Source organism: Pseudopodoces humilis, chromosome 5 (genome assembly GCF_049639895.1).
Source record: "Pseudopodoces humilis isolate 2021_Gansu_Grassland_sample_001 chromosome 5, ASM4963989v1, whole genome shotgun sequence".
Taxonomy (NCBI): domain Eukaryota; kingdom Metazoa; phylum Chordata; class Aves; order Passeriformes; family Paridae; genus Pseudopodoces; species Pseudopodoces humilis.
Genome location: NC_142204.1, coordinates 24,949,981 through 24,974,861, shown reverse-complemented (window position 1 = coordinate 24,974,861; position 24,881 = coordinate 24,949,981). Strand labels below are relative to the sequence as shown.

The following is a 24,881-nucleotide window of genomic DNA, read 5'->3' as shown; positions in this document are numbered from 1 at the left end:
CCATGAAAGAAAGTAAAATTCTGATTACTTTGTGGATGTTCTCAGCCCCAGCATAACAGACAAAGCACGGTCCAAGTGTCTGTGGCTGACTTGTTCTCAGATTTCTCCCCCTGCCTGAGAGAGTTCAACCAAGAGTCACTGCAGGACAAACACAAAACAAAAAAAGCAAAAATGCTTTTGAAATCAGTTAATCCAGAAAATTAAAGTGGGGAACTGTATACCTGTTACCAGTACACTTAACACATGGGAAATGCACAGCAAGAACCCACTCCCAAAAGGTGATCAACTGCTTTAGTGTCTACCAACTTCACTGCAAATTGCAGGTGTAATGCTGGCAGTGGAGCTGTACACCACACAGTATGCTGTCTCGAGAAGAAAATTACTGGGTCTCAGCATAGTGGAATATACATTTTATTTCTTAAAAAGGAAGGGTACTAACAGAATTTAATACAGTCAAAATTTTACATTTTAAACAAAAGCTTTTCTTTTTCTTAAAAACCAGTTACGAGCAGAGAGGTGAGAGGATTTAAACTACTCACAAAATCCAAGCCGAAGACTTTGAGAATTCAAATCTGTGGTTTATACATTTAAAAAAGTGTAATAAATGGAAATATAAAATAATACCAACTCTGTAATAGTGAAATGCCCTTTCCTCATTAGATTGCTGTTTAAGCACCTTTATTTTCACCCATCAGCTGCCAGGAGTGTTTAGGTTTATGTACAAAATAAGCAGTTTGGGACAGAAGATTCATATAGAAATTAAAACCATTTATGGCAATACAGTTTTACCCAGCCACTTTACAAGCTTTATTATCTCTTTCACTTCTGTGGAATTTTTCAGTCAGGATGATCTCAAATGCACTTGATGGACTGCTTCAAAAAGCAGCTACATATACAGGAATTATATAGACAACCTCAAGGAGTAGACATCCAAGAGATTAAACAACTTAACACACAGTAAAACTAAGATCAGATTTATATCTTATATAAATACTGTGCAGATTTATTATCCATCCCACTGAATGAATGGGACAGATCAGCGTCACATCTGAAGACAAAAAAATGCTTTTATCCAAGAGGCAACAGAATTTCAGGCCAAATATAGCAGATAGGAGTTCCCTCAAATTATTTAGTTAAAAACTGTATGTGTCTGAAAAAGCTTTACAAGAACAGAGTTTTCAGAATAACTTGCACATTTGCTTAGCTGTTTCATAGCTATTTTACAGCCTAGAGACACTGAGAGAGGAGGAAAAAAATAGATGAAAATAAAAAGACAAGCTGTTGTCTCTGCCCACTACGAAAGCTGTGGCTTTGTAGTTTATGGAACACTGCAGACATAGCTGTTACCAGAGAGGAGACTGCTCCAGTACAGCATTAAAGACAAAGTTACATTATGGCTGGAGAAAGTGTCATTACAGGCTAATCTCTTTACATGAAGACTGATGGATTAATCTCACCTCCTCCTCAAAACCCAAGCGTTCAGACTTCCTAGCAGACTGCTCATGATTCTTACTCCACTGTTTTCTATTTCTTTTAACACAAGATAGAAAAGGTCATGAAAGCTGATGAAAGGTCCAGCTGTGCAGCATCCAGTGAACATGTACTCAGCAAAACCAAAAGTCATTAATCACTTTCTCTCTCTTTCTCTCTCCACACCACAACAGGAAACCCGTGTCATCTATGTACATAATGGAACTAATAAAGATGTAGACTATCTAGGTCACAAATGAGCTTCAGTAACAGTCACTCACTGTTGCACTGCAACTTGCTGCAGTCTGGCTGAAGGGTGGAGACAGATCTGTTTGAGCCAAAAGAGAGAATAGTTTAAAAAACCACACCCAACAAAACCCACCCAGCTTTAGTTTTCCTTAGTCACTAAAGTTTACAAATAATTTAATAATGCTACTCACAAACTGTCCAGCTAACAGGATGGGAAGAGTACAATTGATGAATGTAATCAGTGACTACTGTTAAAGAAAGACTGGAAGAAAATTGGTTCCCTCAAAATCTTAGTTTCTCTGCTTAAGTAGCTCATTATTATTTTTAAAACATTTTTTGTTGATAGAAAGCATCACAACTAGACTAGAATTCCACAACATCAATCTTTGTTTTGATTTCTGTAGTTCTCTAGGAAAGAAATAATCCCAAATCAAGCTACATGAAGCATTAACAATATTCAGATATTACAATGGAAGCACTTATTTATTACTTCATAGAACAGATTAGTTTTAAAAGTGTATTTACATGTTCTAAGTTATACAAAATACAGTATTCCAATAATCATGTTAATCACCATATTTCAGACAACTTCACATAAAAGTGCGGAGGATGCATCCATCCCTGATCCTGGCCAGTAGCAAGCGGTCACCCCAGTGTGACAGGTGAGAGCTGCTATTGTTCCCCCTCAGGAAAACAAATCCCACCATCCCTTCTCACTGAAACGTAGCTGCACATCTAGGAAAACATTCAGGCAGGTACACGAGCAAGGTTTGTTGAGACCCACAGACCAAAATCACATGCCTTAATTTACTAGACGTATGTGAAGTACATTTTTAAGTTTTTTACAGATGTTGTACAGCAAAGGGCTTCTGCTCATGCCTTAGTTAGGAAAATGAAGTAACAAGGGTTTTAGCTATATAACAGGCACCCAAATTACACTTAATATCAACAACCCTATAACTACAACTGGGTAGTGTGTTACGGACACAATTCTGCAGCTGACTGCCTGGGCAGAGCTTCACATTCAAGAACAGATCCTGTGAAGTCCACATGGTTGTCTATAGATATAGGGCTCTTCCCACACAGAAATGACAGCAGAATTGAGACCTTAAAAGATTGGGGCCTCAGATAGTAGTTTCCTCATGAGACAGCACTGACCAGTTTACATTGGCAAGTCAAGCCCCAGCGCAACAGCACACTTAGTTGAAACAGCAGCTATTTTTTCATGCCTTTCTGCAGTAACTCTCCTCCCTATCTATATACTCCTTTCACTTCCTTCTGGACTGTGGAGACAAGCAGATTCCCAAGACCTAAACAAGTACTTATCTTCAGTATGATGCTAAACTGAGGGGATCCAAATTGGCCTAAAATTGTAAACAGTGAGGTGTCAGTTTAAGCAATCTCATTCAAGTCAGATTCTTGCATTACTCTCCTCTTCCTCTTTTATTCTTTGCTCTCCTTGCCAAGTATCTATGTCTGTCTATATATTTATCTTCCTCAAAGGATTCCTTTTTCCCTGCAGGTGTCTGAACTTCAAGAAGTTTCTGTTCCAAAAGTGACTCACGACAGATAGCAGGCTATCAAACTAACAAATTATATCTGTATGACAATTTGCAGCATCATGAGTTAAATCACTGTAATTTCTCAATTAACATTATGTTAGCATCTCTACAGATATTTAGTTAAGCCTATTCTTTCTACCTTTCTCTCAGTCTTCAACTGTGAGTTTAGCTATCTTCACCATGTTACAGTGGCAGATATACACACCAGAGTAATTATCTGAAGATCTAGAAAGCCAGTCAGAGTCTTGTAGTGCTGCAAAGGCAAAACGCTAGCACTAACAAATGATTTGGTCTTTATGGATTTAGGTGTATGTTGCCAAAAATATGAGATTTATGCACTAAAATAAATTTACATTTCTCATCTTGTGCTTAGCAGCCAAAACTAGAAAGGTGAACAAGAGCCTATCTGGATTTTACAAAGGTCCAAGATACCTTCTCTCTCACTAAAAATGAAAGCACCTGATCACAAGGAACAAAGCCCTTCTATGCTCAGGTGGCCTACAATACTGAAGCAGCAATATTCTCCTGTGTGCAGGTCCATTATTTTTAATATCTACAAATTATTTTTTTTTCCATGTAAGTGGTTTTATTATAGTATTCCCAAAGCTGCTGGCCTTCCACTGCACCTCCCAACTTGAAATGGGTTTGGTACAATTAGTAGCAGGCCTGCAGATAATGCTGAAAGTGATTTCTAGTTCGAACACCTTGGGCTTTCAAACAGCACAGCAAGGAAATGGAGAACTGTCAGAAAACACATAAAATGTTACTACAAAAAGCTGCTTAGCAAAAAACCAAACAACCCAAAAACATTTATTCTCCAACACAAGTACACTACTTTTTCACTCTGTCCATGCAGGACCAAAAAAAAAATGCAAGCAGAATTCAGATTATCTGAATATCAAAACCATCAGGATCAGTTTACCAACACTACACCTGCAATCTCAGATTTATCCGCCTGATCCCAGCACAGAATGCTTCAGAGTAAAGCAAAGACACCCATGACTCCAGCAGTTGCTAAAACTTTACAATGACCACATAAGAGTAAAGACTTTTTCCCGTGGGAGTTAATGAGATCTTTGTTACTAGCTTCAGTGGGAGCAGATCTTGGCAACAGGTGAAAGATTAAGCTTTTTGGAATTTTTAGACACAAACCCACTACATGTAGATTGGATCATCATATATGAAAGCAATACTGTATTAAATATTGCACATCATTTATTCATAGCTGCTGTCTTCTGTAGAGTAAAACAACACTCGTTGTCCACAAATCTCATCCACATTGTATATACTTTTAAAGTTAGTATGAAATGGCCATGTGGTGTCAATCCACTTTCTAATGAAAGTACAGCGCTGTCATAAACTGCTCTCTTTCCTGGCAATCCCTGCAGTGATGCTGAAAGGTGCACATGCCCTTTATTCTCTCCCCTTGGAGATGGTCCCTTTGTGGCTGGAATGGGGTAGGTTGGCATTAGGCACACTTATGGCCTCTACAGAGTATGTTCCAAGGCTAGAGAACTTCAGACCCTAACAGTGTCAATTCAGCATCTTTTAATATTCAAATTGAGCTAAAATAATATTGGTCTTCTTATGATCACTAAGAAAACATACCCAAGTTATCACTCACAGATAGGATTGTCATCCTTGTCAAAGAAACAAAATGATATAGTGAATCATTCCGAGAGGAGCAGAGAGTTCTGGAGCAATAAACTTAACTTCCTGAGACTGCAAAAACTGAGAAAGGAATTCAGCATTGCACAGTGTTTTTTGCTGGCAATAGCTGCACTCCTTTAAATAGTTACTACCTTCTCATCTATCTTTAAAGATACTGCTTCTTAACAACAACAACAAATTCTCTAGCTGCAAAAGTTGAGCCACACTCACCCTGAAGTGCGATTTTCCAGTTTTGCAACCCGTAGACATATAAATCACAGATTGTGCAAATCTGCATTGTCCTACAGGGAAGCACAAATATTTGCTAACAGTCTTCTCTGAAAGAAAGATCTAATGAACATTCACTGTTAGTTTCCATTGTGTAAGCTTTTAAGATAACAGAAATAAAATAACAGAATTGCACATGCTAATCTCACTGACTGAATATTTTGCTGTTGTCATGACACACTGCAAAACCAAATCCTGTACACAATATGTAAGTATTTAAAAGATATTCCTAAGCATAGTAGGATCCAAATAAAGCAACTCCTTGCCCAATTATTTAGCTTTTGGCTTTGATTTAAACAGGAAGCATGACATTTAAGAACAGCCAGAGCTAACTGAAAATTTAGAAATTATAAATTTGATGAAAATGAAAAAAAGTTGCTACATTTACATGCTGTCATGGTTGCTTATTTTGTTGCTTTTTTTTTTTTTTTATCCATGGTTTGGGCCTTTATCACCAAAATAAAGCAAAAATCACTACATACCGAAAATATCAGTCCAAATCAGCAATACTGATTACAGGCAGAGATATATGCTGCCATTTCAGCAACATGGAACTAAGATATTCATCTATTTGATAAAAATATCCCAAGGTTATCTCAGATCTTTATAATCCCAAATAATACAGTCATAGGTATACTTTGGTAACCAGCAAAAAGTTAAAAACTTTCTTGACTTCAGTACATCATCCATTAAAAATGATAGGTCAAAAACTACATTTAATATATAAGTTCTGTACAAAGGTTATGCTGGCAAACACTGGTTATCTTGGCTTTTGAATTTATTTTTTTTAATTAATCTTACAATATCATCTGCTGCTTCTCACATTTCTCTCTTTCCGTTTCTGCTCTGAAATTAGGGGTGGAATTTCTTGAATAAACACAAAGTCAAAATAATTGTTCAATATGATAGCACTGAGCTATGCTGGTAACTAGTCATGCCTCATAATTTTGGCACTTGTGCTTCAGAAAGCTTTCAAGATTATTTTTCTTGAGTTGTATGCTATTCATCAATCTCCAGGCATGAACACACTCCTGTCTTACAAGCTCCATTTTGGCTACAAGCATGGCCCTGTACTCCTTTCCTAGAAAGTAAGTACTCTTGTTCTTTCCACACAGATTTAGCTCTCAAGCTTTCTTAATATAAGAGCAGATCTTTGTTATGCTGATGAAACTGTTACAACAGAACTTCCACCTACTTCCTACATCTTCTAAACACAAGAAACATCTCCAAACTCCATCCAAGCTTTCATTACCCTCCCACACCGGCACAAGGGTCCTTACACTTAAGCTGCCCATTGTAACTGTGGGATATCATTGGCTGTTTCACCTTCAGCACCACAGTTGTCCTGCAGTCAAGAGACAGAAAATTGTAATATGGCAGCTAATAGCTATTGTTTTCCTGGAGCTAATACTCATTTGGTAGTTTCAGATTGCCAAAAGACTTGGAGATCAGCAACTCAGAATAGCACCTTTTCCATGATTGCTAAATCGTTAGCAGAAGAATAGAACCTGTTTCAGCAAGATACCATAAAAGAAAGTGAGCCTTATAAACGAAATAAAGGAAAAGGCAGGTTACAGCAGTGTAGCTGTGGAGCAGGAAAGCGACGGACGTGGTTTACTGTTACGTGGGTCATTTGATAGAGGTTTATTACTCTCTGTATGGCACACTGTGGTGCTTTCTGTATTATTTCAGTACATCTGTTGTAATCTTCTGCACTGAAGTCTCACACATTACAGCTGCTGTCTTCCTGGTGTCTTTAGTTCTGCACTCACAGTACTCCACAATACGCTACACTGCACCAGAAGTGAGCCGCAGTATTAAATAAAATTCATTATACTGCAGGGAAAAGAGTCTTAAAATATAGCAGTTCTTTATATATACAGACATTTTCATTTAAAACTCCCTCTTCTTCCACTCGAGTGCCAAAACTATTCACACAGGCTGTCAACAGACTTTGAGACATGAACTTTGAGTGTCTTGACAAAACCCCAGTAGGTAAGCTTATTGTAGTTCATAGTTACAGTGAGAAAGACAGATAAGAAAGCCATATACAGAATTAAGGAGACTTTGCACTTTTCATCATGCCCAGCCCTGGGTAGTCAGATGGGGTACTTGCAGGCAAGGAGGCAGGCAGGGTCATCATCAGTTGTTTGTGTTGGGACACCTCATAGATTTCACTGCTCACTCTGAAGACTGGCGATTCATGTGTGCTTTTTAGTTTCTTTGTTTTTAAAAGTCTTTAAAGTTGCATCACTCGGAATCAGATAAGTCACTTTAAACAAAGCAAAGTGTTAAGTGTGACAATTTATTTGTAACATACTTCCCACCATCACCACCACAAACCACCCTGTGAAAGAAAAAACCCCTGCTGAAAGGGTGACAATTTTTAGTATGTTTGAAAGAAATTAGACCAACACCGCATCAAGAGACACTCTAGTCAAATTAAGAGCATAACAGAGAGGGGGGATAGTTCAAAGCATACATTAAGTGTTGTGGATTAGCCTGCTTCTCCACTTCCTTAAGAAGTCAACACAAAATTGCTCTAAATTCATAATTTCCACATTATGTTTAAAAGATAAGCTAGTCTTTAGCATAGAAAATAAACCCTAAGGCTTTTTAAATATATTTTCAGATTTCAATAGAGGAACTGCAACTACCCTCAACATCACCATCCCACATTTACTCCTTAATATAAATATTATCCCAGGACGTATAGCCTAAGAGTTCTGACACAAATAGCCACTATCTTAAGAGGACTTCTGGACATATACTTCTGGTAAAGCTTCTAGTTCTTGCTGTTGTAGGTCGTGTAGAAGGTCTCAACATCACACACAGCATATTTTTTCTTTTAACACCATATATTGTTGAAGCAGTGCTTGGTGCTGAGAATGGATTACTTCCAAGAGGGCAAGTCTTGTGTGCTAATTTTCTATCAGAAAACATGCTGGAGATAGAACCAGCATGGAGAGACCAGATATGCTGCTACACAGGAGACAGTGAGGTAAACTGTTTGTATTTATAGTGGGTGTAGCTTATCCCATAGTGTGTTCACGAGGCAAAGGACCAGAACTCTTTCTCAATCTCTTGCACAACAGGTAAGGTGCAGTAAAACAACAGTGGCTTGTTTATGTCTTTAAAAAAGCCCCTTCTTTCAAAGCATAAGTTGCTGGCCATTTTTTAACAGCTGGAAATCAAGGTTCAGCCTAATGATTCAGACCTCTTTTTCTAAATCTCCCTTACTTCTCAGTTAAGTGCAACATGCTGCTTTATCAGCAGTTTAAGAGGGAAGACCCTCTAAGTAAAAAAAGGAGGGGTGGTGGTAGAAATATAGTCTAGAACCCACATCAAATTATTTTGTCCACATATGTAAAGCAAGTGATTCACTACTGTTCTCTCTCCTTGGTTTCTGCAAGTTTTCTGGGATTAGAACCTATCAAGACATTTAGACAGTATTGTAATCAAAATTGCACTGACTCCATTCTGCATAAGATTCATAGATTAACATTGCACTACTTCTGTTTTTACAAGAGATTGGATATTTTCCTGTCTTCCTGTCCTAAAGGTTCCCTATTCCTCTTCAACAGGAACAGAGTTCTATACAACAGATACTTTCTAGTGCCTCTGAATGGGAGAGGAAACAATTTCATGATGCTGCCCAGCAACATCTACTTATATCCTAAAATTATGTTTTAAACTTTTACTGGGAGGGGAAGGTGGAATGGAGAGGAGAAAAGAGCAAGAGTTTGAAAATTAAAAAAAAAAAAAAAAAAAAAAAAAAAAAGAGAGAGAGAGAGAGAGAGGAGAATCTCCTAGGCCCTTTCTCCACTTAAAAATGAAGGCTAGAACAGATAGCAAAAGCTCTGTCCAATCTGGAGGGATCCACATTTATTCCTCCAGACAGGTGAATCTGTTCAATTGTATGACATCAGAAAATGTTCTATCAGTGTTGAAAACAAGCTTGTAAATATGGACACTAAAATTGTGGACAACAGAATGATCAGGAAAGGGCCTGAACAAGTTGTGCCAACAGAAACAGGGTTTGTTTGTATTTTGTTAGTTTTTTTCTAGTGTAGATGCAAAATGGCAAAGCCTCCATGAACTTTATTTCTGGGAGTCTCTACAGATGGCAGAGAAGTCTAAGAGGCTAAAACAAAGAGCCCTAACAAGGAAAAGGGTGTGCTTACAAGGGTCCGTATCTGGTCTCGTATTTAGAAACAATGTTCTTGCATCGTCCCACTTCCTTGCGCAGCTCTGCCACCTCCGTCCTCAGGGCTGTATTTTCTTTCTCAAGAAAGGCTGCCCGAATTGTGATCTGATTCTCCTTTAATCGCCGAGCATCACGGGAACGCTTCGCTGCCACATTGTTCTTCTTTCGCCTTGTCCAGTATTTTTCATCCTGTAGTAAAAAAAAGATGCCAAACTGACAACTGTTTCAGAGACACCTCTTTATTGTATAATGATATTCACACTGACTGCTATATTGAGGAATCTCCTGCTTAGGTTTGCCGGGCTCTGACATCAAAATGGAGACCGTGAAGTAGTGTAAGATTTCACCTTTACACAAGTCCTCTTTTAGGATAAACCAAGTGCACTGCTAGAACTAAGGAGATTTAGAGACTTGAGTATTAAGAAGCTGTCCAACAGAAATGCTTCCTAAACTTTTACTTAGTTTCAATTCAGGGGTGAATTTTTACATAAAACCACCTGTTCTGTTGTCTGGGTTGCTTAAATCCAGATTAGACAAAATACTGGGCAAATACAGACAATGGCCTTCAAAAGTGCAGGTGATGAGGATTTGACTTGGTAGTTCTTCTAATTTCTGTGTAAAGCATGATAAGTTGCTCCTTGCCAGTAATTAGCTCATGATACCAAAACCTGCAGAACAGCAAGCACAGCAGTTGGCTTGCCAATTCTATTCTTGGCAGTGTTTCTGCCCAATCATGTAGGTAAACTGCATTAACTCTGTATGTCAAAGTGTTTGGACAAAGACTCAGAAACTTTTATCAAGGCCTAGAAGAGTTTGCAGCAATAAATCTGTTACCTTTTGCTCATCTGGGACAAAAACCTTCTTGGCCTTTTTAATCATAGGTTGTGGTTTCAGGTCCTCTTCAGTAAACTTGTGTTTGCGAGGATTGAAGAGCTCACCACCAGGCACACTGGACAGCACTAAATCAGCAGGGTCTGGGTTAAAATTCACCTCAACTTCTACGCAGTCAGGATCAATGGGGCTGGGTGTATTTCTCTCATTTTGTGGTGGGGACTCTGCCAACAACAGGAGAAATTACAATATATTCAGCAGGATGAAGAGAATCAACAAAGAAGCCAACTTTATTGCCCTAATGTGAGAAATATTTCATAGTATTAGTTGGTGCTTCTCTGAGGTGTGGAGGCTGCTGTACTGCTGCTGGTACAGAGAAAGAGTTCACAGTCCAGTCTGTAATATAACTCTAGGAACATATGCCAGATTAACAGACATGAGTAGACAGATGCAAGATGGGAGTTAATACTTCCTTGGCAAAAATTACATGCTTTGCACACATAAAAAGCACCTTCAACAGCAGTAAGAAGGGAGAAATTTGTATCAGGCTGAGTTTTGTACCATACAAATACTTACAGAAACAAGACTGCCCAAAGACCCCAGTCCCTGGGACCTTCAAAGGTCAGACAAGTAGACTTGCAAACAACTGACCAAATAAAGGAGTATTTGTTACAAATGCAACAGTATTCTTCTTTGCCACATAGAAACAAACGTCCCAACAGAGTATCTGACACTGGTAGTGTTCACATGAACTTTATCCTATGAATCTATTGTTTACAAAACTTCATATACACGAGTTGCAAAACTGCATGTCACTGCAATATGCAGAAGTGATCAATAAATAAATTTTGCATACACCACCTAGAAAAAAGCTACACCTTAGGATTTATGGAAGGAGTTCCACATTGTCTTTCCCATAGATTCACAAAAGACTTCCAGAGCAAAATGCTTTCTGTAAAGCTTGCTCATAAAATAGTACTGTGATGGCTATCATGTTTAAACTCCAAATCTAGGGCAAACTGAGCAGCTGAATTCTTTAACAGAGAAGATCTCCATACTACAAATGAAGTTTCCTAGTACCATTTAAGCACAGTTTTGTTTTTTTTATTCCTCCATTCCCACTTCAAAGTACCACAGAACATCAAACTGCATAATTAAAACACCTTTTCCAAGTGTCTGTTTTCACATTTCCCAGGCTACCACAAAAAGGAATGCTTCATTGTTTTTCTATTTAACATTGTTATTTGAGGTACATTAAGTTCACATAAGTTCACCCAAGCAGACTAAGGTAGTGAAAGTGACTTGTGACAAGCTATCAAATCTGTTGTAAAATAACCTGAGAGAGTATTTTCTCAACATGTCCAGCTTCTCACTACATTACCAATACCAAGAAAGCAAATACTTTATGTTGCTGTTTCAACTCTTATAATTTCAAAAGCAAAACAGACTGCACATTGATAGACACTTATTCTTCATAGGATGAGAAAAGGGGAAGAAAAGGAGAGGCAGCATCTTCATGAATTGACATATGAACTAAGGCTCTACATTGAGCATGTTTGTACAGTTTAACCTGCCAAAGCTGACACTGACAAGGTTAGCATGTCTCCTATTTGACCTGAAGAGGGACCTTTTAATATGCGCACAACAGAAGTCCCTCAGAACCCCACATTATTCCATCTACCTGTGCTAGAGGCTGCTTCAGATTGCTGGTAAACTGCAGTGGAAGAGGATGATGCAGGAGAACCAGTGGAAGCACCAGCAGATTCCTTCCCTTCCAGCTCAGCCACAGGCAAGAGAGGATTCTGGTTCAAATCCAGGTGAGTAGGGCTGGAAGGAATTCCATTTTCCAGCAGGAACTCATCCAGATCCATGTACTCCAGGTGGAAAGACTCGCCATCATAAGGAATAGTTTTGTCCCAAATGGGTGGCATGAGGGAAGCTGAGACTGCCATAGTGCTGGCAGCTGCTGCCTCATCTTCTTCAAGCTTTATTTTCTCCTTCTCTTTATCTGAAAGATACAAGTAGGTCACTGTGCAAGCTGAAACACAGGAGAAACTCAAGGTTTAAGAGTCCAACAAAATCCCCATTAAAGGAAATTTAGTGAGCTCATGGTTCTGCCTCATGACATGATCTGGAAAACCACATGTTGAAAAGCAACATTTACATATGGAATGCTCTAACCCCCTGTGATGGCTGGACTACAGACAGCTGTGCAGCCTTGCAGACCAGCATGTTTGCTGTGATAGCTTACCAAGGTGTAATGAAGTACTGCATGGAGCTTATTAACCAGTCACTGCAAAACAACCTGGTTTTTACATACCCATCTCAGAAAATAACAAAATTCAGTGTCCCTAAGCAGGATTACATGGGAAACCATTAAGAAAATTCTGAGGAAGCAGAGTAGCTTATTTTATGCACAAAGAAAGAAGGTGCAGAACAATAATTTAAATAGAAATGGAAGAAGAATATGGGTTTTCAGATTACATTTGAAAATCAGTCAAAAGGTCCATAGGACACCAGAGACCTGGATGCCTATTGTTCAGCATTTTAGAAGCATTTCTCTCTGAAATGACTCAGCACGTCCACAGAAAGCAATAGCTCCAAGTGCTGCTCACTAAAGATAGCTCAGAGTACCTACATACAATTTTCACTCTTTGGGGAGATGTCTAATAAGGCACACTCCCACATCCCACCCCCAAGTCACAAGAGACTGATGAATTTTTCTCCATTTCTGTAATATGTGCTACACTGCACATATTACAGAAAAAATGGCTGTTTCTATGTTCCCCATAGCTACTGAATCTTAACAATTGTCTGGGACAGAATCCAAGCAGAAAACTCAAGTTATGGAATAATTACATAATTTAAGAGATAAAAATAAGCTGGCAGAAAGAAAATTTAAAAATCCAAATAATTTTCCTGATCCAGTTCTCCATGCAGCCATGCAGTTCTATCAGCAGTGAAGGAGGCATTCCAGAAGCAGTGCTAGTACTGCCAGCACTGAGCCAGCACTGCTGTCAAAAGAAAGGGACAATCACCAGTTGTACCCTCATCACCTGCAAACTGGGCATTACCATGGAAGCCAACAAATACTCAGTTCAACAGAACAGGGACTCCAAGGACATACACTGGACCAGTCTGGATCTCCAGGATTATCAGAGATTGGCCCAATAAAATGCACCAATCTTTGGCATTAGGGTTTTCTAGACTGGCTACAATATGCTAAAGGAGCATTTTTCTTTATCGGGGGTGGAAGTGGGGGTGAAACTCGTCTCTAAACCAGAAAAGCCTATTTATATAAAACCTATTCTGATAAAAGTGGCATTCCTTCCGCTGTTGCCTTAGCTGGTGTGGAACTGAGACTGAAAGAGCTTTTTATGGCTTAAAGAACAGTGCTGCCATACAAAGTAAATTATCTACCGTATTCTGAATTTCTTATACAAAAGAAGATACTGATTTTAAATCAAGCAGCTGAGAAAGTATTCACCAACCACCAGCTTGGAACCAAGAGCAAGTACCTAAAGGGCACATTAGATTCAGACCAGTGGCTCCTGGACCTAAGCTTTGGTAACATCACCTTGAAGCTTTTGACCTTCTCCTTGCCACTTCACACTGCTGCCCCTGAACTGCCATCTTCCAGCCCCTATTCCTGCTATAAACTCCTTTTTGCAGGGAGTTTTGCAACTTCCCTACCTTTTGCTTGGGCAAAGCAAACAGGCAGGTCAACAGTAATGACACAAATAACCAGAATGTCTCTAAACAGCACCTAGTTGAAGCCAGTAAAGAAACAACATCTACTCTCTAAATAAGGATTTTCCTTACTAGTGGATCACACTCCACCAAATTGGAACCAACATTTCACTTGTGAATAGAGATTGTGTATTCCCCAACATTTCATAGTGCCCAGCACAACCAAACCCAGATTTGCACTGGATGTTGTGAATGATATCCTAGTAAAAACAGCACCAAAACAAATCCAAACAACAATAATTATTTTTAAATAACTATTTTTAATTAACATAATAAAAAACTTGTGAAATGTCAAGTCAAAATATCAGCTAAAAAGAAAAAAAATTCTAAAAAAATCTTGAAAACAACAGTACACCATTATAAGTAATGCCAGTTTTAATACAAACCAGCAGTGCTTTTGTTTTGCAACATCTAATACAACACCTTCAAGAGAGTAGGAAAAAAAACCAACATTAGGTGACTGTTAGACTGAATATAAGGCCTAAAATATTTTTTAGAAGGTAGATGCTAAAAAGACTACACTACTGGCACATGTAGCTCTTCTCAGATCTTTTAATGCCTTCTGGATGTGCATGATCATCCTGCTGTCCTGCAGTAACCTGGAAAAACGGTGGTTCCTCCAGTTTCCTCTTGTGATTGTCCCTGGTTCACACCAGATTAGATCCTTTCTCCACGTGAGAAAAGCATCTGAAATTTTGTGTCCTTTTGCTACAAGCTGACAATTTAGCAAGCACTGGGCCCCCAGCTATGCTGTCTTTTCTCCCTCACCTCTAACAGTATCTGAAACAAAATAGCAGAAGTTAATACACATACTGGGAGTCCAGCTATTCCAAAGGTGATACATAACATGGTAAAACTTTTGTGTGATCATTTTTGCATTGATGTTTTCCCACGGGCTTTCTTTCAATTAATTTAATCTTTATTTCTGCCACACAACATCCTGCTTGGGTGCACAATATCTAATGAAACACTAATTAACTTCTTGCATCTTGAGAGGGAAGTTTCTGCCTACCTCAGCACAGGGACCTGAAAGATTAATTCTCTTAAGATATTTATAGTGTAAACAGGTATTACCTGACAGTAGAGCTGCAGTATCCTAAGAGCTCCATTTGCAGTGATTCAAGGTCACCCTGATAAATCTGGACTGTACTTCTGCAGATGATGGCTCACGTCCGATTTAGCCCCCTCATTCTGCTACTGTGACCTATTAACTGGGCTCTACATCTGCTGTTAACAGTGAGGACACTGGTTTAGGCTCAGTGACTTAAGTGGACCATTCCAGTTACTGAACTGTTGGAAATACTGATGTTTTAAGCAAAAGCAGCAGCCTGAAAAAAGCTTTATTCCCTGTCGTGGTTTTTCCTCAAAACCCAAAAACCAACCAAAAGATTTTGGCCACCACACTGTCAAGAACGATCCCAGCCACAAACAGAACAAATACTTATTTGACAAACTTCCTCTTGTTGACCAAAAAAAATATTGTCAAATTGTACTCAAAGCACTACATATATATATATACACACACATATATACATACCTACATATATATATGTATATATATATATATATATGTATGTACATATGTGTATATGTGTATATGTGTGTGTATGTATGTATGTATGTATATATAGGCTGGTTGCTCCATAGATCTTTAGCCCCACTTGTGAGGATGGAAGAAGGCAGTTGTAGGATTCCCTGTCTCTAATGCCCATTACTGTGATGTTTGCTGAGGCATTTCTCCTGCCACAGCAGCATGCAACTGGTGATTAGGCATCCTTTGGAGAGTATGCAGCAGCTCCTTACTAATGGAAGAGACCTATGCTCCTGTTCCAGAATATTAATTGCCTTCCCTTAGCCCACTGGACTTTTCCTTTTTTTTTTTTTTTATAAAAATATCATTATTGTTATTTATTTAATCCTTACAACATACACAACAACAACTCCCATCAAGGCTGGTGAGCTGTACCTGGTACATGGCAGGGCATTCAAGGGGATGGCATTCTGTTGGAACTGGCTGACCCCTTTCCTCTGTTGCTCAGGAGGATTAGAAAGCTGCTTGCTTTGACTGGGTAGTCAAATTACCCACAGCAGTTGGAAAACCCACAGGTAGCTTGCAGAGACTATAAATGGACAGACATTGCAGCTAGCTGATATGATTTCTTAGAGTAAGGCAGAAAATTATGTTTTTTTCAATAGGCATTCCAGACAAAAGCGCAGGGTCTTTTCTCAAGAAGTTTGCTGAAATTGCACCACTGGATTAAGCAAATGAATATTTTTTTAACATTTTGAGTGTATCTCTGTTAAAAAAAGAGAAAATAATCAAGGATCCTCTGAAGTCAGTTGAGTCACAAGTCTACTGACAAGCCTTTTGTAAATTAAGAGTAACTACCTGCTGACAATGAAGGTATTCTTTCTTTTGTCCTGAATATGCAAACAAGAAAAGTATCAGAGACCAAAATAGAAAGCAACAAGTTCCACAAAGTGTCAACTGGAACAGAACAAGGTGAACTAAGGAAATCTACGGAGAAATTTTAAGAACAAGAACAACTTGAACTTTATCACACCATGAATGGAGAGGGATAATCAAGATGAAATGGACTCATTAGCAAGCTTTAGAGGCTCTAGCTGAACACCTTCATGAGCTAGAATGGGGTCATCTAGTAATCAACCTAGTAGCAAATATTTCTAATTTTCGGAAAATGCACTGCCTCACAGTCATATTCATTTCAGAATTTTGCATCTCCATAGGCCACATCACATGATTCTGAACACAAAAATCACCCCCAAGGCAAAGTCACCAAATCCCTACCAGCAACCATACATGAACTGAAATTGCTCCTGCTGGCACTAATGTCTTTAAAAAGGACTGGGTGCAGAAATATCGTAAGAAATCCCATGATTTTGTAGATTCAAGATTCTGTGTACTGCAGCATCCTGCACCATGGCAACATAACTAAAACCATTATCACAAGCTGACTTTTTTTTTTTCTTTTTTTTTTTTTTTTAGCAGAAAGGAGAAAAAGTCTTCAGAATCACAAAATGGATTTACAGGGTATTGTGCAATATTTGACAATGCAAGGTAGGTAGGATCCTCAGTGGCAACAATCTTGCTTATGCTGTAGTTTACCCTGGATGTTGTCTACTGTTCCAAAAAATTATTTTTAATCTCAAAATTCGTAAGTGTAAGGGCTTCTTTTATTATGCACCAGTACACTGGGCATTACAGCAGTGCAGATAATCCTGAGACTTCCTCGAAATGAAACTGATACTCAGAAAGGCATAAATACTGCCGGATGAGAAGAAAAAAAAAAAAACCAAAACAAGAAAAAAGAATAAAAGAAGCATGCCATCAGCACGGAAGACTAATAAGCACTAGCACTGTTATTTACACAGCTGCTGTCCGCATCACCAGTAGCAGAGGCAGGTCCAGCCCATGCAGGACTGCATGTGCAGGCAGTCACTCATACCCTTATGGATTATCACCGAACCTAATCTGAGGGGATCTTCTGTTTACTCGTGTCATCGGGCAACTTCCCAGCAATTAAGGTCAAGCAAGACTCGAAACCTTCTCACTGCTGCTCCCAGCTACGCGTCTACAGGCGGGGGAGGCTCCAGAAAACCGAGGGACTAAAACCAGCGTGTCACGTCTCGGCTCCTGCCCACCTCTCGTTCCCGCAGCGTTCGGTTTTGCCCAGCGCAGGCACCTACACGCTCCGGAGAACGATCCCTGGGAGGCGGGGAGCGATCCCGTGCTGCCGGCTCTTGGCTCGGCCGGCCAGGGAGGCGGAGGGAGGGAGGGAGGGAGGGACGGGGAGGAGGGAGGGGGCCGGGGCGTGCGGCCTCTCCCCCCGCGGCCAGTCCCGCCGTGACCCGGCGGGTCCCGCCCTCCGAGCCACGGGGCGGGAAGGGGGCGGTGGGGGTAGATAACTGGGGGGCACCGCGCGCTCCCCCACGCTCACCCAGGCGCGCCTCCCGCGGCGGGTTCTCCATCAGCTTCTTCAGCACCAGCGGGAACGCGCCCGCCAGGCCCCGCCGCTCCTGCTGCGCGGCGCCCCCCGCGCTCCCCCCGGCTGCAGTGGGCTCTGGTCCTCCCGCCGCCGCCGCCGCCTCCTGGTGCGCGGCGCGGCCGGGCATACTCCCCGCGGGCGGGCGGGCTGTCAGCGGTCACCGGCGGCGCGGGGCTGCGGCGGCGGGGGCGGCTCCCCGGGACCCGGCGACGGCAGCAGCGGCGGCGAAGCGCGGAGCGAACGGCGCAGGCGCGGCCGGCTGACGCCCGGCGCGTGCTTCAGTATTCATGAGCTCCGGGGCCCCGCCCCAGCCCGGCCTCTCCGCGCCCCGGGATTGGCCCGCGCCCTCCGAGGGGGGGGTGGTCCCGCGGAGGCAGGCCCCGCCTTCCCCGCCTTGCCCTCCCCGCGGCCGGCGCGGGCACGCGCCCCCCGCCCGCCAGGGCACGTGCAGGGGCGGGCCCTCAGCCGGTGTCATTAGCATTCGGAGCCCTGCCCCTCCCGCGGGCGCTGCGTCACCGTCAGGAGGGCGGAGGAGCCGGGGGAGGCAGCGCGCGGGTGGGCGGGCGGCGGAGGAGCGGGGCGCGCGCCCGCCTGCCTGTTCCCGAGGCCCGGCAGTGCCTGAGGGAGCCGCGGCCGAGCGGGGGTCCGTGAGGGCCGTCCCGGCAGCGCAACGTCTGCGAACCCCCTCCCCGCCCTGTCCCGGCGCCAGCGCCGCAGCCCGCCCTTGCGTATCCTCGTTTAGGATCGCGAAATCACCTTTCGCGCGTGCCCTGGATTTAATCTCTCTCCGTCCCACACGATGCCCGCAGCGGCGTGCCCTACATAACATGGGCAGGGAGAGGGACTTCACTGCAGTGCTGACATGGGCGGGCTGCTGGGGGAAGGGAGGGAAGGCCGCCTTTCCAAACCGTCATGATCACAAGAAATTCTTGTGATTCTCCTAGCGGCCCCCTTACTCTAGCAGCAGGGATGCCATGCTGGGATTTAAGCTTCTGAATACACGAAGGGAGCAAATATTGCCAAGTTCGTTCCCGAAAGCACAGGTGGATACCGAGGAGCCTCTCCTACGGAACGAATAAATTGGCGGAAGTGTTAGATGCTCCAGCCACAGGCTTCTCCTGTCAGCAGTGGCTGCTTTTGCCTCGGCAGGATGGGCTGCAGCGAACCGGGAAAGGCAAGGGTGTGCTCCACTGGGATCGGCCCGTCTGCAATTCCAACACAGCCGCGGGAGTGGGAGCACAGGCATTCCCATACGTGCCAGCAGAAAAAGGACATCTTCCTCTCAGGTAGGCACTTGGCCATCTGCTTGGTTGAACCTCCCTGCCATAAACCTCAGATATTTCATTTAACTGGCAAGGCACGATTTTACTTGACCCTTACTAATAAGCCCTTATAGTTTTTGTGACAAAAAAAATCAGGTCTAAACTCTTCCCCACTCCACCCCACAGGAAAGTGACACAGCGTGGGTGTTTTCCTCCATTGTCTTACTGCAGTGAGGACCAGGGGACATCTCCACCCAACCTGGGCAGATGTGGAACTGGCCTACCCAGCAGCTACTTCTCTTGTGTGGGCTGAGAGGCCCAATCTGCTCCTTCCTTCACCGGGAACGGGTGGGACTCCCAATGCAACTCCTGTCCACATGCTGCCCAACGAGAAGCTTGGAAAAGGACACCCTGTTAATATAGGCTGGAACGGCGCAGGTTAATGCATCATTTATCAAGGCTGATAAATCCAGTTGCAAGAAGCAGGCAGAGCAGGTCATGCTCTGCTGCCCAGTGTGCTCCAGGGCTGCTACGTGCCCTCCACAGACTCCGTCCGCCTTGCCAAACTCAGCTGGCAGGAAAAAAAGGCACATGTGTGAAAGGGAAATGCCACTTCACAGAGGGTAATGAGACACAGATGTCAGACCACACACAACAGAGGCAGCACACACAGCTTGGCAAGGGGTGGCAAGCCCGCAGTGGTGCTTTTGTCTAGGAAACAGCTACTGATAGGTGGTAAATAGAGAACACAACCAAGTGAGATCACAAAGGAGCAGCTTTTAGGCAAGTGGATGCAGCCAAAATGGGGCAGGCTGCAGGCTTCCCATTCAGTTATGCCTCTCATGGTCACTTTGTTCCATTGTTTTCAACGCTGGTAGCCCCCAAGGATGATGCTGTGCCCCTGTACTGTACAACACTCCTTCAAGGAACAGGGTCTGAGTACATCACCCCTGCAGAGCTCAGTGGCAGCTGCTTTGCTGGGTAATGTTTGTAGAAAGGGAGGTTATTAAAACCATTCAGCAGCTTTTACTCCAGGACTTTTCCCTTTAGACTGACCATGTTCTTCCTTCCTTCAGCACATTTCCACCTATGCCCTACTGTTCTAAGGTTTGTTTTTTACCCCCATAAGTTGTGACTTTTCTTGGAGAGGATCTAGACTATACAGTGTTAGCTGCTCTTCCCAAAGGCAGGAGGGAGGGAGTTCCTGAGGAACATTCCTGTGGGTTGTCTCACATCACCCTGCTCCAGCATTAGCACTGCCCTGCCAGCTAGGAAGGAGGCTGCCTTGAGAGTTTTTTCACTGCCTGGGGGATTAGGTGCTCAGGCAATTGCCAACATAAAGCAGGCACTGTACCACAAGCTGTACCTTCTTGGTTAAGTTGGGATCTGCCTGGGATTTTTATATTTGCTCTCACTATACAGCTGAGAAGGAAAAGTGGAGGACAATGAGATGTGAGGAGAGGAATGCAGCAGCCTTGGCTGCTACTGCTGGGCATCTTGTCAGGGCCAGATGATAAAGAGCAGCCCCATTCTGGGGTACAGCAGGGAGGGAAATGAGCAACAAGCAGCTCACTGCTGGGCACAGGGTGTGAGGGGGAGATGTGTATAGCAAGCCCCAGTGGGAGGTTTGAATAGCAGAATAGAGAATTTCAGAGAGAGGCCTGAGAGTTAGCAAATTCAGATGAGCGCTGTCCAAGTATGGAGACCCAGGAGGACAGAACTGAGCTCTGTGGGAAGAGGGCCATGATGGGAATGCTGGTCTGGAGAGGGAGGCAGCATAATAAAGACATTTCTGAGGACTACGGGAAGTGATGCAGAGAGGCAGGGTGGTCCTGGAGCTGAGGAAGAAAGCTGCCACAAAACAGCACTCTCAGCTGCCAAACAAGTCACACTGAGTTAAGACTAAATTATTCTCTTTTTGAATCATTGATCTCTACCCCCTACTCTAAACAGATAGGTTTTGCCAACACTCCTCCCTTGGATTAGTTGAATCCACTTGGCTGTTGGAGAGCAGAGATCCAAGAAAAGGAGCCAAACTCAGCTTAGCCACAGCAAGGCTCTGCACCACATGAGCTGCCCTTGGCTGCTGCTGATTCCTCCCTGAGAGTTCCACTTTCTACCTGGGTACTGTCAGCTGGGAAAACATGCCCTGGTCCACACAAACAGTGGGACTTCATATGGTGTGGTATTTAAACACACCTGTTAGTGGGCAGTCTCATCAAAGAAGAGAGACAGCTCACAGGAGGCAGCAGCAGAGCAATGTGACAAAATGAACCCCTTAGGGATGGGACAGCTCCCCTTGCCTATTTCCCTTTCCCACAGGGAGCTATGCATGAGCCATAGGGCTCACTGTATTATAGCAGGTGTAGGGAGCTGCCTTTCCTGGCATGAACGCTTTACTGCCACAGCAGCAGCCTTTTCTCCCACTGACCCTAGAGTGAGAGCAGGGTCCCTCTTCACACTGTGTGTCTGGCTTTCCTGCTGCCCCTCAACACTTCAAAGCTGCCTAGATGTCCTGGTAGCAACTCCCTAGAGAAGAACGAGGTCTGTGCATGTTTGTTGCTGTGAGCTCAACTCACTCATGCCCAGACATAGGCTTGTTGAGCTGAGGTGTTTCCACACAGCTCCCCAGCCCTCAGCAGCAAACTTTAAAACACAACAACCAAAAAGCAGCTTGTCAAGGGTGTGTAGCATCCTATCCAAAACCAGACAGTACTCAAGTTTCGTGATGGGTGCTTGGAGCAGACCCAGCATTAGCAAAGCCATCAGTGCAGCATGAGCAAAATGTTCAGCCCAGCAAAAGCCCAAACTAAATAACCTCCCGAGTCCTTTCCATCTGTTTTCTAGGATCCCGTGCAAAGAGTGAGAAAGCCTAGGAGTACAGAAGTGCTCTTGCAAAGAAAATGCAGCACTTGCTGTGTTCTCTACCCCAGCTTTTCACTGATAAACAATTGCAGCATCAAACAAAGTTTGCACAGAGTCAGCCTGCCCCATGCAGGCTGGGCTCTCTAGACAGTCTGAGTCTGGGAAGAGGCGATGTCTGGAGGCTTAGTGGTTATTAACCATAGGACAACAATGAATGGCAATCCTGGAAGCTGCTTTTATGTGAGCATGAAGATTTTGCCCAAGCCTTTTGCATGCACGAATCTTTGAGGGTTTCCAAGAAGTAGCTGAGCACAGAGATTAAAAGGATCAGGAGCTCAGCACTCTTGACTGATTTTATAATCAATCTAGTGCTGCTGTTTTTCCTCCTAGCTGCACAACGTGCACAGTGCCAGAACTCCCTGTCTGACTTGGACACTTTGGGGAAACACACCCTTGAAGGGCTTGCAGCAAACAAGATCTGCCCCTTTCTCACCTTGCAACTGAAGGAGGGGAAGGAGAAATCAAAACAGAACCCCCAGTACATATTTCCTCAATCCTACCTGTCATCTTGTTGGTCCAGGGCAAGGAATACTCCAGTAGGGACTTCAGGACTTCCGGAAAGTCCAGGGCAGTGGGGCCCCCAGGGGTGCTGCAGCTTGACATGTCCTGTCCTGGGACTGTGCCAGCAGGGCTAGTGGAGGGCCAGGTGTCTGGCCACCAACGTTACACCCCACTCTCCTGGGCGTTGCGAGACGGCCTCGGAGGCACCCGGAGCGTGTTTGCCAAACTACTCTGGCTGAGAAAAAACAAGGAGGAAGGGAAGCAGCCTGGCGGAGATGCAGCTTCCCTGGCTGTCTTCACCTCCCCCTCTCCCACTCTGAAGTGGCCAATTGTGGAAATAGCTTGCAGCCTTGCAGGGCTGGGCTGGGCCGGGCGCCTGGCCAGCGTGGTTTTACAGGGCCTCTCCCAGCCAATCCGGCAGCAAAGAACTGGGCCAGTTATCTAACTTCGCAAAGGCAGCACCCTTTTCCTTCCCAAGGTGTTATAACAAATACATGTATCTGAAGGGGAAAAAAAGCAAGTGTGCGCTGTCAGGGGTACGTGTTGGCTGCAAACACAACAGGAGAAGGATCCTCTGACGAGCTCTTGGGAGGCTCTGAGGAGCACCAAGCTGTGCAGGCTGCTACAGGGAGATACGCATGCTGTCTGCATCTGCCTGCTAACTTTTTAGTTATTTGTCATTTTGTTATTTGACGTTATTTGTATGTGATGCAACAATTACTGTGTGTCCCTCCTAAGTTAATGATAATAGCACAAGGTTTCTTTCTTATAAAGTGTGCATTATCCCCAAAATATATGATTTTTCATCTTAAGTGGCACAGAATTTTATGAGAAAGCAAACAGCCTCTTCTCAGAGCAGTGATGTACAGGAAGAGAGTTCATGAACCCTGTAAATACCCTGGTAACAACTGGTTAAGTAAGATCTTGAGCACACAAAGCCCCTCCTCTCCTGTCAGTGAAATTTTTAGCATGGAGAAAAGGACTGGAGATAGGAGGATAAAGGTCTGATCCTCTTTTCAGAACCTGGTGTGGGAAGTAGCATTTTACATGTGCTGTGGTCTTTTCTTTTGTTGAGTGTGGTGTTTCAACAGAAGTGCCTTTATTTCTCAGTTTGTTCCTGTCCGTTTTGCCAGTCTCAGCCTTACAGTGCCCGTGTGAGTAGGTAGAAACCAGGTATTCCTACACTGGTCTGTAGGAATATCTTGAGCCACAGCAATTGGACACAGCCCAGCAAATCATGCATGGTGTTTGGTTCCGTAAGGAAATGCATTTGATTTAACCCAGTAGAAACCAAAATGAAAAAATTACCTAGCCAGGCTGGGTGGTTGAGAATTTCAGTTTAGCAGGAGAAGCCTCATGATCTAGATCCCAATCTAATCAGGCTCAGAAATCACACAACAGTTGTTTTGGTAGAATTTGTAATTATGATACAACCTCTTCAGATTCTGAGCCAGTAATAACCATCCGTGATGAAGCCATTCAGGGAACAGTCCCATACTAACCCGGGCTGTTACAGTGTTCTCCATCCACCCAAAGCTGGGGCCAGCTGAGTCTGCAGATGGTCAGTGCATTCTGGCTCCTGTGAGCAAGGGACATGATCACATCTCTCCTTCCTGGAGCACAGCCTGCCAGCCAGGAGATCCATATCCTTTCCTGAAATCTTCCAGTCCATTCTGGAAGACTGGAGTCACTCAGTCATGCAAGGCATCATTGATGTTTGGGACAACTACTGTCATATATGCCTAGTTTTGCTTCTTATCACAGGCTGGCAAGGGAAAGTGACTGGGAGCATGGTAGCTGTCCAGTGTCAGGTGCAGCTAGACCCCCTGGTTTTGTCCTAGGCTCAAAGTTCTTATGAAAGCTGAACAAATATCTGGCCACATGTCTGGAGGGACACAAGAACTTCACAGTAGCTGCTGCAGCAACTGGCTGACATTTATGGCTCTGGAAAATTAATACATTCATTCAGAAAAAAAATCATACAATCATGGAATGGTTTGGGTTGGAAAGTACCTTAAAGATTATCTAAATTGTCACTTAGCAATTTTAATTATTAGCCTGTAATGAAAATCTCTTAAGTTTTTGTCTAGAGATCTGAGAGCGACAAGATACTCATCTCATCTGGTGTTTGCCATGTCCACAAAGTCTCCTGCCAACACTGTGTGTCCCTCTTGATTCA

At 43.2% G+C, this 24,881-nt stretch overlaps 1 protein-coding gene across 2 annotated transcripts; it reads right to left on the bottom strand.

Moving 5' to 3' along the window:
- Positions 1 to 395: 395 nt before the first annotated feature.
- Positions 396 to 23,033, bottom strand: TEF (TEF transcription factor, PAR bZIP family member). Of its 2 annotated transcripts, none has more exons than XM_005527657.3 (5): positions 22,702 to 23,033; positions 11,939 to 12,265; positions 10,261 to 10,481; positions 9,404 to 9,615; positions 396 to 7,491 (listed from the first exon to the last, which is right to left on the bottom strand). In XM_005527657.3, the coding sequence occupies exons 1-5, from the start codon at positions 22,802 to 22,804 to the stop codon at positions 7,470 to 7,472; spliced, it is 885 nt and encodes a 294-aa protein (XP_005527714.1). In that variant the 5' UTR covers positions 22,805 to 23,033; the 3' UTR covers positions 396 to 7,469. The 2 variants fall into 2 exon arrangements, with proteins under 2 accessions (XP_005527714.1, XP_087911075.1); XM_088054949.1 differs by lacking the exon at positions 22,702 to 23,033 and adding an exon at positions 17,967 to 18,141.
- Between the last annotated feature and the right edge of the window lie 1,848 nt (positions 23,034 to 24,881).

What these genes read in the sequence shown, in the direction of transcription:
- TEF (XM_088054949.1), bottom strand. Translation starts at nt 18,141, where the DNA reads ATGCCCGGCCGCGCCGCGCACCAGGAGGCGGCGGCGGCGGCGGGAGGA. An exon ending in GCCGCGGGAGGCGCGCCTGG is followed by an intron (nt 12,266 to 17,966) that starts GTGAGCGTGGGG and finishes TGTATCTTTCAG; the next exon opens with ATAAAGAGAAGGAGAAAATA. An exon ending in TGAAGCAGCCTCTAGCACAG is followed by an intron (nt 10,482 to 11,938) that starts GTAGATGGAATA and finishes TGTTGTTGGCAG; the next exon opens with AGTCCCCACCACAAAATGAG.